Genomic DNA, 13887 nt, shown 5'->3' with positions numbered 1-13887 from the left:
TCCCCACAAGTTGTCACACAAAAACTTGCATGATATGAGTGGTTTCATGAGAGAGGCATGCAACGTGCAGGTGTGTACACCCATTTACAAGAACGTTAAGACATCAAAGATGAACCTTTAACTAACCTTGCGTTCTTCTATCTATGTGGTCACTTGTCTTTCCTCTACAGTAAACCATAAACAAGAACAAATACCAGAAAGAAAGAACAAATTTTCGCCTTTTCACTCAAGTTTCTACGTTCTCGTCGTTTCTCGTGAAGTCTCGCTACTTGGTCACGTGATGGCTCGGCCCTGCCAGTGACGTCATCATCATGGCGACTGAACCACTTCATTCTTGGTTCAAATTTTTGCACCGACCGAAATCGTTGATTTCCTCAGGATTTAAAGGACTCCTGGTGACAGTTTGTATTCCGTCGTAGTTCTAAGATGTCGAACAAGGCTGCCGATTTGGATTTTTGACGTAACACGTCGCAGATTGGTAAAAAATTTGTGTTTGAATATCTAATTAGGTTGTGTTTTTGGAGCCATTTTTTCGGGGAAGGCGGGTTCTTGGCGCGGACGGACAAAGTGCAACATCTCCCTCATTATCTGGGGAAACCCGCCATTCCTGCGTCGCCTGCTGTTTTGGTCAGGATCGACGACTGCCTGACCGTTGTAGCTGAGATTTCAAACCCTTCAAAAAGGTATGTGTATCGTGACATCCCTTGTGAAGCCAAATGCTTCCGATCGTTTGAAAATTCTTCATCACAAATCTTTCAATATGGATGGGAAAATGTCGGTCAGTCATATGTCATGATTATGTTTATATTATGTTTCAAATCAAGTTATGATACCTCAAGACACGACCGTTATAGCCATGCTGCCGGGCTCGTCGAGCCAGCTAGCACGTTGTCAAATTTTCTCCCTTTGTATCAGTTTTCGTGCAGCCCTCTCAAGTAACGCTGCTTGGATTCGCGCCAAGTACGCAATGTTCAGCTATCACGACAAGAAATAGTTCTTCCCGCGTCTCATACCACTTACTCATGTGCTAGTATACTATATACCGACTTCTTAGAGTACTATAAATACTCTAAGATGTTCAGTTAAAGTTTAGAGGTGTGTTTTAAGGGTGTGTCGATTGGCGGGTGGTTTGAAGAGTGGCCCCACGGCATGTAAAGTTTCGGGTCAATGGGGTCATGTGTGGAATACAATAGTGGGCGGTACCAAATTAGCTGGAGGCGGGGGTGGGAAATACCTTCGCTTTGTTGACTTGTTAGAATACAGATTTTGAAATGTCGGATAAAAAGGGTTTTCAAAAGTTTTGACTTAAAATAAACATTGCATCACCAGTTTAACCCCATACCTTTTTACTGCTCATTTAAAGCCAACTAATAGTCCCCAACATCTGTTTTTCATAACTGTAAAACAATGAAAAACAGATACCTCATTTCTAAAACATATATTAACTTTTAACGAGAAAGGTAGCTTGCCTTGTCATTTTTTCAATTTTCGAAGTGACCCTTAGTAACTGTAAAATGTTTGTTATGCGTGTCATGAACACTTTCAGTGTAGCTGGAAATGAATTGTCACTGATTAGATTGGCCCTACTGATACACATATATGGTGGGGCTTCCAATACACATGCAAATTTACCTGACACTTCTAGGGTTATATAGATACAACAAATTCAGAGTGTAAGACAATGAATCTAATGATGATGATGATGATGTAATCTCCTAGCAGATGTTTGAATGGAAACTTGTAATGTTATCTGGCTGCCCCATTTTTATGTGGATTTTGCGACGATGTTACAATCTTTCTTCCCACCATCTGCTTGGGGATTACAGACATCTGATAGGCTTTTCCCAGTAACCTGACCTAGATACAATCCACCAGTCCATTGACTCATACAGGTCTGTACAGTTAGGAGCTGCATTGTCATGCAAATGAGCAGATTTGTGTGAACAATAGAGCCACCATGTGTGCGTTAATCTGAAGTGATGTTATGATAATACAAATGATCATTTGAATGTCGTGCCTATTCCTTGTTAGAGGTATGGTGTTTCAGTTGTCAGAAACCTTTGTGTTGCATCTCCATGTCAGAATAGAGTATAGGAACAGAGCCATTTACTTTTAGCACTTAACCAATACTTTTTTCAATACAATGAGAATGGTATCAAATATGTATTGGTTACAGCAAATCTAACTTGTTTGTTATGCTTACATGTGTCTGATCACAATATCCTGGTAACAATCTTGGAGTTCAACTGATGCATCCTTGTTGTATTTACATGTACAACTATTGGTTTGCTGATGTGTCTGCCGATTTTTCAGTCATGGAGCGGAGGGCGCCCAAACGTCGCAGAAGTCGTAGTGATGGCAGCGATACTGACGATGAGGTGTCTAGAGGTATGTACTCTTTTTCTACATCATTATTTCATTCTGATGTTAAGGTATTCAATACCTTAATATAATTCTGTAACCTTTTGGTACTTCCAGTTTGAGATGATCACAAACTAGAAGTAGGTGTTTGGCTTCCTTCCACATGTTTCGCATGTATCAATTGGCACTGATCAAGAGGTTGGACTATATTTGCACAACCTTGGCATAGATACATTTGTCCATTCAATATTTGAGACTGCGACTATTCCTGGAACTGAATATGGAAAAATTCTATTTTAAGCTTTCACTGAATCTACTAAATTAGGTTTTGAATTACCCATGTTACATAGAAGATTGGGCGATCCATTTTCAATTTCAATTCCTAGTAATATTCAAGAGTTACATTACCATCAAACACTGTTGTCATTGATTTTTAGAAAATAAATATCTAAAAGTTTTGATTTTGAAAGCATGAGGGTCTTGAGATGCATTTCAATCTGTATGATTTCTCAGATAGAATAAATCTTAGACTTCTTGAGATCTTGTTGCTACTTAACTCTTATCATGTAGCATTTCCGTTTTCTTCACTGCTTAGTGTTTTGTGAGTGTTATGTGTGACTAATCTGACAAGCCAGTGAACAGGAAGTGTACCCTGGCCCATGTACCATGCCCTACCCCCTGGTAACCCCCTATATTGTACCAACTCAGCTGTCTCTCCAGACAGCCTGCAGGGTCCCAGTAGCAGCACCTCCCAAGCCTCGGGGAGCGTCTGCTCCCTGCCGCTATCCACCAACGATTGTGAACAAGACCCTGTCTCAGGTACCACGCCTCTCCTTGCTCTGTCTGCCAGGGCTCCAGGTTAACATTGTCACGACTTCCAAATCACAGAGAAATTTAATTATTATTCACTTTGGGACAGTTGTGGGACAACAGTACAAATCCAAATCTTGTCCCACACAATTTTGTTTCATACTGAAGAAAAAGGGCTGTAGGATCTAGGAAAAAAAATTTGGCCATCTCTACATTGAAAAGAAAATCTTTCTATTTCTACATTGCAATGTGGCTGTATGGTACCATATTGTAATACAAAGAAGAAAAAAATTTGGACAAGTAAGGACAGTTGATTGCTTTTGGGACTGTAGAAGAAAAAGTTAATTTCGAGGCCTGGCCTGCACAGTCTTAAAGAAGACTGTCTCTCAAATCCCTGCCGTTAACCACTGAAACTTGATCTTCAGACTTTGTTGTTATGATTCCCACAGATTCCCAGTTCTCCAAGTTCGGCTCTCCGTCTGAGCGCAGTATTCACTCCAACAAGCCGGCGGAGATGTTCCGTAAGGACCTGATATCGGCGATGAAGCTGCCAGATTCGCAGCAGCTCCAGCCCGAGGAGTTCATGGTGATGACGGACACGTGGAAACAGGAGTGGGAACGCGGCGTGCAGGTACCGGTCAACCCCGACATGTTCCCACACCCAACCATGAAGGAGATCGTACCACGGGACAAGCAAGGCTGCTTTAAAATGTAAGTTTGGATGCATTTCTTACATGGATGATTGGCAATGGTAGCCTACAGCTGAATAAGGTATTGATGGAATTGTCTTGAAATTTGGTATGTAGTTAGGTCTTGTCCTATAGAGGTAATGATTATGTTTTAGGCCCCCCTGGTAGCTTTCTTATGTACTGCATCAGCACTTCAGGTTTTTCTGTCTCGTGTTCTGGACATGCTATGGTCAGGATTTTTGGTTGGTAGATAGCTGTAGTGCTGGGGAAGAAGTAATATAAGTTTGGACCCAATAGCAGCTTCCTTTGGAACTGCAGGGCATTTTATTTGCAGAGTTTTTAAAAATTTTACACATTTCTTGTATCATGTTTTTCTAGGCCTCGAAAGTTGTTGAAACTGTCTGCACCTGAGAAGGACAGTGAGGGCAGTGTGACCCTACAGCTGGCAGACAACGCATGTAGATATGATCTGGATGATACCGACCTGCACTGGCTTACCGTGGTCAACACAGAGAGAGAAGTTATGGGTGAGGACTGCTGTCATTGGTACCCCATAGTCATTATAACAGAGCATTGGATGACCTAAGATAGCTGTTCAATGAAGTTATTGTCTCACATAACTGGAAAAGTTAACTGTATGATTTGACTTGAAAGAGAGTACAACATTAGGAATGGCATAGAGGGGATTTTGGAAGAAATGATATTCATCAAAATTTCAAAGGGTAGACTACCGTAGTGGAATTGGCATAGAATAAAAGAGTTGTGCCATCTGAGAAGTTTGTGTGGCTAGTTTGAAGAGTAGCATTAGATGGATCTTTGACTCCATGACAAGTAAGCTATTGATTAAGAGAAATATAACAAATTTATTTCAGGTGACACAGCCATTGATGAATACACCATGGAGCGGGTTATAGAGGAGCTGGAGAACAAGTGCCATGAAAACAAGCAGATGACAATAGAGACAGAAGAGGGGCTGGGGATCGAGTATGACGAGGACGTCATCTGTGACGTATGCAGATCGGTAAGTTGTGTTTGATACATTCCTGGTATTGGACTGTTTCTGAGTTATATGTCGTAAAAGAGCAGCTTAGAATTATTTCATTTTCTTTGGGACTTAAGTTCGCGGTAAAAGAGAAAATGAGGTTTTCGTGTTATTTAAGTTCATGGTAGAAATACATTGGCATGGTCTGTTCTTGATGTCATGAATTTGCAGTGGAGAGGTCATCGTGAACGCAGCAAAAATTAAATCATTTCAAGATTTTCAGTATTTGACAAAGTATGCATTACCTTAGACTTTGTCACCAAGGAAACTTACATTTAGAATGTTCATGGTTTGATTTACATATTTGTGTTATTTTTTCAGCCTGATTGTGAGGAGGGCAATGAGATGGTGTTCTGTGACAGCTGCAACATCTGTGTGCACCAGGTAGGCGCTTTCATCCTTGTAACGTTTCCATTGCTCGAACATACCTCTGCTTGTATATGTCATATTATCACGATGGTCAAATATGGGCCCAAAATTTCCAGACTTTTTTAGAAATCGAACAACATTCTATTACGTTCGAAGTGACGTAATCGAATAGAACATGCATTCTATTCGGGGTCACTCACGGTCATATGCAGGTTTTCACTGTAAATTCGCGCCAAAAGGCCCTTTCTGTCCTAGGTCCCTTGCACAAGAAGAAAAAACACTTTATCACAAATACAAACTATTTTCTGGACAGTATATCTTTCCTGACATTTTGTTGTGGACATGGAACATGTAGCCAAGCTACTGGCGCCATTGTTGATGACTTTGAATGTTGCGGGACTTGTTTACGCCGGCATCAAGTACCCCCTCCCCATATCCGCGAGGCATGACATTGGTCCAAAGTGGTATGAAAAACTCGAGCATGTGCGTTCAAACTCACTCATCGAGGTCTTAAATTTTCGAGAACTAATATCCCCAGGCTTTTGTTTTAGGGATTTTTTTGATACGGCGGAAATTTTGATTTACGGGTGTTTGAGTTTAAAAAAATGTATTTTTCGACCTATTTTCGGTCGTAGAAATAATTTGAATGAGAAATGAAAAAATTCCTAAAACAGAAAGTTTAGAATTATTGTTATTGTTCAGAATATAGAAGATTTGGATTTTCAGTAACGTTTAGAACCGGCTTATTTACACCATTTTGATATTTTTTACACCGAACATCCTTTCTATAACAGCAAACTTGGCCTATTTCAGAAAATATTCAGACAAAATGATGCAACATTAGTAAAACGGCAGGATTTTAGGTATACACATTGGCTAGTTTCATTTCCAATTGGCGAGACATGTGCGAGATATCGTTTGTCTAACTATCATGATCTTTTAGAAGACGTTACAGCTCCCCCGGGACCGCGCGGGAGTCCCGTTAACCTGATACGCTCCCTTACAGTGGAAATTTTCCCTTAGCAAAGAACCATCGTGTATCATGCATTCTATGCTATTTTGTCCAAAAGAATTGGGAAACTTAGTCTCCAAATTTCAGGGCCACTGTGTGGAAAGCTCTACAGCTTAACTTATGCCTTTCTCACATGTTCACATATATAGTATTTCTATCATTAGATATTTGACTCTAGAATATTGTTGGAGATTCCAAGTGTCTATCCTTTATCCGAATGTGAAGAATCTCTTATTCTATTTCAACTTATGAGATGATTTTAATGTGTGTCTTTTGACCTGCAGGCGTGCTACGGTATCCAGAAGATCCCAGAAGGCAGCTGGGTGTGTAGAACGTGTGCCCTTGGGATCAGCCCCACGTGCCTGCTTTGTCCGAAGAAGGGAGGGGCCATGAAGAGCACTAGGTAATAAGATAATTTGTGATCTGAGGAAAACTGACTTTGCTGTAGTGCTGCATACCTAAACCCATGTTCAGGTTCAGGTCCGGATTTAAATCCAGAGGTTCAGGTTCAGGTACGGACTTGTAAGTTTGGCATTTGTGTGCCCAAAAAATTTTTTCCTGTTACATGTAAAATTGCATATTGGCATATATTTTACATGCAATTTGAAAACTATATGTGCAAAATTATATATAGTCAGTAGTAAACACAAAAGTTAAGTTATAAACACAAAAACAGCAATGTTTTTTGTATTTTTCCAGTGCAAATTTCACGATCTAAGGAAGGTTTAAAATGGTTTAAAACAAAAAGGAGAGTATAAGTGAGAGACATTTGTTTCCAGGCGTTTAGGTTTTTTTGGACTTGAACCTAAATGTTAGGTCCAGTCCAGATCAGGTCCGGGGTTTAGGTATGCAGCACTACTTTCCTGTAAGGAAATTTGTGAATACTCTGTTTGCACTTCTAGTAATAGTAAATGTAAGAAAAGATACGTGTCAATGAGCGAGGGTAAGAAGAATGAAAAGTACATGTATTTTTTTCCTCTTTGAAATTTTGGGTTTGGATGTAATCGGCTGTTGTTTTGCTTTCTGCAGGAGTGGAACAAAATGGTGCCACGTGAGCTGTGCATTGTGGGTACCCGAGGTCAGCATAGGGGTTCCTGAGAAGATGGAACCAGTCTGCAAGATCTCACAGATCCCTGTAAGTTAACGTGTTTGTGTGAGTGTGTGGGTATATATGCATGTGTGTGGGTATTTGTGTGTGTGTGGATTTCTTTGTAGTATGTGTATGTATCATATGTCATGTATGTGTATGTGCTTTTGTGTGTGCCGGGGTGTGTATGTGTGTCGGGGCTAGGAACAGATCTTATTTCTTTACAACTTTGACAATTTGTAGTATTGTATGTTTAACTTCTATGTTCTTTTTTCATCCAGCCCAGCCGATGGGACCTGATATGCTGCTTGTGTAGAGAGAGAACAGGAGCTCCTATACAGTGTGTGGTAAGTGTCGGAGTCTCTGTGTTTGTGGACAGTCAAAGGTTGAGGAGGATAGCATAATATGCCATAATTCGATGTTTTTTTAATTTTTATCATATGATGAGATTTTGAGCAGTGAGACAGAGCAGGTCGTAGTTATGTGTAAGATGTTATAATATACCTGTAATGTTAAGAATGTTAAATTTTCAATGAGTTTCTTGTCTTTATTTCCAGGTGACCACCTGTAAGGTAGCCTTCCATGTCACCTGTGCATTCCAAAACGGTCTGGAGATGAAGACTGTACTAGAAGGTCCAGACGAAGAGGTGAAATTTAAGGTAAGACGTTCTATTACAGAAACTATGCTCTTGAATTTTGATAAGCTGTTGTTAAGAAGTAGTTTATGAGTTTGGAACTGATACTATAGATCTTGGCCATTGCATCCTCACTGTTATCAACAGTTTTCTGCAGATAGAGGCTCAGAATATGCAATCTAATTGTTGAATTGGATTTTTTTCCAGTCATACTGTCCCAAGCACACTAAGAAAAGACAAGGAGTCACAGATGGGGCGACTGAGACCACTGTAAGGCCCTCATCGACGTTGTCACCCAAGAAGAAGACAGAAGAGGAAAAAAGGAACGAAAGAGCTGACAGGTAAAGGATCTAGTTGCTGTTGAACTTGGTCTAGAATCCAGCCTTCCCTTAGACTAGTTAGAATACATGGCTATGTTCTACTGGAAGTTAAGTAAAGTAAATGTGTTTGGATCCATTTATCTTGACTGAAAAGTTTTTCTTTCTGTTGTGATGTACAGATGTACAGTATACTTGCTAAATGAATCAGGGCTATTTTTCAAATCTTTTCTACAAGTACAATAAAGGGGACTGCAGCTAAATTAATTACACCTGGGTGGAGTGGGGAAAGTTGTGATAAGTGGCTTTCCCAAGGACACAACGTCTATCGAGGAATCAAACCTGTGACCTCTTGATCTAGCCTAGCCACACGCCGCCACAGCTCCTTGATGATAAGTAGCATGAAATAATTAACATAAGGAACTTTGTTGTGTGTCTTGTTCAGGTTGGAGAGACTAGAGGAGGAGTTCTACACCCTTGTGTCCCCGGGAGAGATCGCTACATCCCTGGAGCAGCCTGAGGATGTGGTGGATGTGGTGTGTGAGTACTGGAAACTCAAGAGAAAGGTGAGCCAAACAGTCTGGTGCTAAAACATCTGAAACACTATGTTCGGGTTATGCATGTTTTCAGGGAGCATCTTGGAGAGGTGGTTATGGGATTTTTTGGATAACAAACACCTTGAAGAGAACCTTTTTGCAAATTATTCATTGTCATTGTGGTGGAATGTGTCCAAGGAAGGTGGAAGCTTTTCAAAGTTGATATGCCATTTGTCTTTGTTTTGCTTAATTCCATTTAACAACAGCCACGCCAATTGTACATGTCCTTTATTGACATTCATTTTGCCCCCACAGGCAAACTTTAATCGACCACTGGTGATGCCTAAGACAGAGGAGGCAGACCTGTTGAGCCAGGCTGAGGAGGACAGTCTGTACCGCAGACTCAAGATGTTCATGCACCTCCGGCAGGACCTGGAGAGGGTACGCACCCGTTTCTTATCCTCCTCCAAGAGGTTGGGAGTTTGAATCCCGATTGTTTTTGCTCACCCAGCATGCTGCATGCTACTGGAAAGGTTTGCAGGCAGTAGGACATGACGTTAAGCCGTTGTCCTCTGTTCATTGTACTTGTCGAAAAGACTAGGGTAATTTCCCTGAAACAATGAACCTGTAAATATTGTCCATAATGTCTGTATTCTCTGTCATGACCAGTGGAAGATAAGCTCTTTAGTGAGCTAAACTGGCTCAAGATCACTCTACCTTCGAGTAAAGAAAATGGAGAGCAAAAATTTTTCTTGCCATCCAGTTTCCACGCAGTTTAAGGGTGACATGTCATGTGCTTAAGGTTTTGCTCTCCACAAACGCAGGGTGGACAGCTTAATGTCCCCCCTGGAAGTGAATCTTCTTTTTAAGGTATAGGTTAAGACTGTTGTTAAGACTTAACTTGTACCACTGTCTTAGACTACGACAATGGAGTGTTTGACTGTGTTTCCTCTGTTGTCTCCCAGGTACGAAACCTGTGCTACATGGTGGGCAAACGGGAGAAGATGAAGAGGCAGCAGTGCCGGGTCACCGAGGAGGTATTCTACAAGACTCTTAAAGTCGTGGAAGAAGAGTGGGAGGACTTGGACATAAGCACCCTCCCGCTGCGCGAGCCCAAACCAGAAATCACCAGTGAACCACATTCCACAGAAGAGCCCATGGAGGAGGAGGAAGTAGCATCAAATTCACAAGAGAGTCCTTCATTGGAGGAACAGAAAGACTTGGAGGAAAGTCCGCGAAATGGGCTGAGCATTCAGATGGAGCTGTTACGAGGCAGTGGTGACAAAGGGAAGCACAAATACAGCTCAAAACACCGGTCACGGGACCGGGCAAACGGGCGCTTCCTCCCACAGCACGAAGTGACGAAAAGGAAGCTTGATGAATACATTGCATCCATAGACACAACTCCCAAGAAGGGCAGGAGTCCGAACCATTCCTCACCTACTAACGTCTCAGGGCACCACGAGGGGAGAAGAACGTCTCCCAACTTTAAAGGAAAGTCAGGGTCACCTCCAATTAACGCTTCAAGATCTCCCTCCAGGAGGTCGTCTCCAAATTACAAGAACGACACACGGTCATCCCCTCCAAGTAGGGAGTCCTCTAGATTTTCCCCTTCAGCGAAAGAAGTGAAAAGATCGCCCACCGCTCTGGAGAGACGAACCTCTCCCAGAACTTCTCCCAAAGTGAAAGAAAGTAACTCCCCCAAGTCGGACGCACTATCGCCCTCCCACTACAGAAGTTCCAGAAATGAGGATGGTAAAAGGTCGTACAAAGAATCCGCACCAAGAATAAGCCTAAGCAACCTTAGTGGATACAGGATTCCTAAGAAAACCAGCCCTAATGCAGTAAATAAGACAAAAATTGAGCAAAAGCCGGTGAAATCACCATTATCGCAGTCTCCTCTGAAGGATAGACAGGAGCGGCCGATGAGGTTTGGTGACCGAGGTCGGGATGGGTATCGCCGACTCCCCCTCAGTACCTCTCCAACCCAGTTGTCCAAGAAGAGGATCGACCGCCACTTTAACCAAACGAGCGGCACCCACCTCCAGTTTGATAGCGTTGACGGAGAGGTGAGTTTGCGTAGGAGCTCCAGTCCGACAGGTAGTAACGAATCAGGGCCCACGCCGAAGAAACTTCCCACAGTCGTGATTGACTCCGACTCTGACAACGAAATCGACGTGGAGCATAACTCGGACTCTGAGTCAACGACGGGACTCTCCCATGCAAACCGCCTCTCCAGGTACGGTCAAAACCTGCCGCATCGGTCGCCCAATAGAAGCCTTCACAATTCGCCAGGGATGAGAAATTCCCCACAGGCAAGACTTCAGGGCTCTCCTCTCAGTCGAGGGTCTCCCAACGCTAGGTTGAACAGTTCTCCTGTTGGCCTGTCCAAACCAAAAAGCATCAAGAATCGAATAACAGATGCCGTGTCTCGCTTCTGGAACTCGGGAAGCTAACGTTGGTGGTTTACGTTAAGTTTTTTTAGAAATGCGTAGCTTAGTAGATTTCCCAATCAGAAAAATGTGTTTGGTACAAGAAATTTAGCTGCTTATAGAAATGTTGATGAGTCAGAAGATAGTGCTTATATGATTACTTCCTGATTAGTTCTATGAAAGATGACTAAGTCTTTTTAAAAGTTATAATGATGTTTACAATTGAGCTACTCAAAGCAGATAGACATCACTTCAACAAAGAAGCGTTACTTCAGACAGTTTGAAACATTGGATTCTTTTGCTGGACTTCTCAATTTTCTTTTCAATTGCTTAATGTTATTTTAGCTTACCTGAATTTTCACTTGGTCTAAGCTTGATGTTGATTATATATATGTTACTGCCATGACGTGTACTTCATACCATTCTACTTGTCTTATGAAAGCTGCTCTTGCACATTATGTATGGTTTACGCCATGGGATCAACTAGTATTGAAGCTCATATGACTATATTTATCTTATCAAAACCACATAGAAGCATCTATTGTTTCCTTTGTTAAGTTTCAAAAGCAAAAGATAATTTGGTTTTCAGAAGAGTAGTACATCTAGATCTGTTTCTTGACTATTTGATATGTTGCGGCTTGGACCACAATATTACTAAATTGTTCAAATCAGACTACTATGACTTACAATTACAAATGATCAAAGTTTAATCTATGAATGTAAAGTTTCTATTCATATTCTGTTCATTTTACTGTATCTTCAGCTACACGTATCTTCAACTACATAGGAATAAAAAGAGACATATTCAAAGCATTTACATGTATGCTAAAACTTCTATCATTCATAGCTGTTCAGAAATGTCAAAATTGTCGATATATGCTACTAAATGTATGGAAGAAAAAATAAAATATTAATTTCTTTTCATGATTTCCCTAATGCCTATTTTTGTAGCTGTGTATTAAGAATGTAAAAGACCTGTACAGTGTATAGTCCCAAGAGAGATGTAAGGAAATGGAAATACATGGAGACTTGGACTTGACCATGATGTTGTATGTGTCACTCAGTGTTAATGTCAGATACCGGTAAGAGGTTCAAATTTCTAGCAATAAACAACTGGTCACTATGGATACCTTGAACTGTTGCTTGTGTGTGTGATGCATAGGAAAACAGCCATGACAACTTATGTAGCTGGCAGAAAAAAGATCTTTAACCGCATATACAGACCCCCCCCCCCCCCCCCCCCCACACACACAAAAATTCCCTTTATATTCACTTTATGAAAAGAAAATGTCCTAAATAAAACATCTTTGGCAATCAAACAAATGAACAGATACTTTCCCTTGGGAAGTATTAAGCTGTAAATGGTTATTTTGGCAGTCTTTGTGTTGCTAACCACTACTCGTGTTTGAGCAACTAAAGAAGGCCCAAAGTCTCCCTTGTTTTTATTTATAAAGATTATCAAAACTATGACAATAACACAAAGCTGACATGGTGTGATACTCTGTATCAATTCTTTAAACAGGGAAGTCCTTTTCCTCAGAACATGTCAAGAGAACATTGGTAATACCTAATGGTACCTAATCTCCAAGCAGATCCACACCGGGCGCGAAAATCGTATATGCTAGCCAGAGAAGGTCCAGTCAGCCAGAGAGGGTTCATCAGCCCGGCAGGGATCTGCCCTATGTTGCAAAAGAACAAGGGTATTAACACGCAATTGTTACCTAATCTCCCCGCAGTCAAACTGCGCTTAGAAAGAAGGTGCGAATTGTGCCGGCGTTCGAAGCCGGGCTGATGAACCCTCTCTGGCTGACTGGACCTTCTCTGGCTAGCATATACGATTTTCGCGCCCGGTGTGGATCTGCTTGGAGATTAATGGTCCCAAGCTTCTAGTGTATACAGTATATAAACAGCACACCTACATGTATGTTGACCTTTTACTATACAGTACAATAGCATCTCTTTTGACTCCTACATACATGTACATACTTACATGCCATGTGTTAACAGGAAAATAGAGTGACTCAGTGTGATGATTCGTTTCTCAATAACTTTTCCAAGAATGAATAGATTCTAATATTCATCAAGTTGCTAATGTAAACAATGTTTCTAACACTAAAATTCGAAAGTTGTGGGAACATGTTTCTCTGAACGAATCATATACAGGCTGTTAAATTGTAAGTTTGTACAAGTCACAAATAGTCTTGAAAAAGGCAAGTATGTTAGGGACAGTTTGATGTATGTAGAATTTTTAGAAGATTGAGTCAATACAAAAGATAAGTCCTGTTTTTAAGACATATAGCTTGACATTTTCATCAATCAAAAGTAGATTTCCAGATAAATGTGCAGCTATTTTGTGGGAGAAAACAAAATAGATGTGATATAGCTATGACAAGTAGAGGAATCTCTGATGATCCCTGTGTTGCCCCAAAGTCACATCTTCTAGTATAAATATTGTCAACATTTGGTCGAAGTAAACATTCATGCTTAGAAAAGATATCCACAAAATTAACCTTATGCGTACTGCAGTTTGCAAATCACCCAGAGGACTTTGTTTTCATGGCTTATGATTACTTTGTAAATGACATTTATGAAATCCA

At 41.0% G+C, this 13887-nt stretch overlaps 1 protein-coding gene across 2 annotated transcripts; it reads left to right on the top strand.

Moving 5' to 3' along the window:
* The first annotated feature begins 288 nt into the window (after window positions 1-288).
* Window positions 289-12417, top strand: LOC136436649 (protein Jade-3-like). 2 transcript variants are annotated; one of them, XM_066430810.1, is made up of 15 exons: window positions 289-683; window positions 2314-2388; window positions 3070-3180; window positions 3621-3882; window positions 4239-4387; window positions 4733-4881; window positions 5224-5286; window positions 6568-6686; window positions 7313-7418; window positions 7652-7717; window positions 7928-8029; window positions 8213-8346; window positions 8768-8888; window positions 9174-9299; window positions 9824-12417. In XM_066430810.1, the coding sequence occupies exons 2-15, from the start codon at window positions 2316-2318 to the stop codon at window positions 11312-11314; spliced, it is 3072 nt and encodes a 1023-aa protein (XP_066286907.1). In that variant the 5' UTR covers window positions 289-683; window positions 2314-2315; the 3' UTR covers window positions 11315-12417. The 2 variants fall into 2 exon arrangements, with proteins under 2 accessions (XP_066286907.1, XP_066286908.1); XM_066430811.1 differs by lacking the exon at window positions 3070-3180.
* The last annotated feature ends 1470 nt before the right edge of the window (window positions 12418-13887 follow it).

The sequence above is a fragment of the Branchiostoma lanceolatum genome, chromosome 6 (genome assembly GCF_035083965.1).
Source record: "Branchiostoma lanceolatum isolate klBraLanc5 chromosome 6, klBraLanc5.hap2, whole genome shotgun sequence".
In the NCBI taxonomy this organism is placed as follows: domain Eukaryota; kingdom Metazoa; phylum Chordata; class Leptocardii; order Amphioxiformes; family Branchiostomatidae; genus Branchiostoma; species Branchiostoma lanceolatum.
This window is presented reverse-complemented; position numbering and strand designations above follow the sequence as displayed.

Bases quoted from the DNA above. Each gene is read 5' to 3' on its own strand.
- LOC136436649 (XM_066430810.1), top strand. From the start codon at position 2,316: ATGGAGCGGAGGGCGCCCAAACGTCGCAGAAGTCGTAGTGATGGCAGC. The intron at 6,687-7,312 runs GTAATAAGATAA...TGCTTTCTGCAG, and splicing joins GGGGCCATGAAGAGCACTAG to GAGTGGAACAAAATGGTGCC. The intron at 7,718-7,927 runs GTAAGTGTCGGA...CTTTATTTCCAG, and splicing joins GAGCTCCTATACAGTGTGTG to GTGACCACCTGTAAGGTAGC.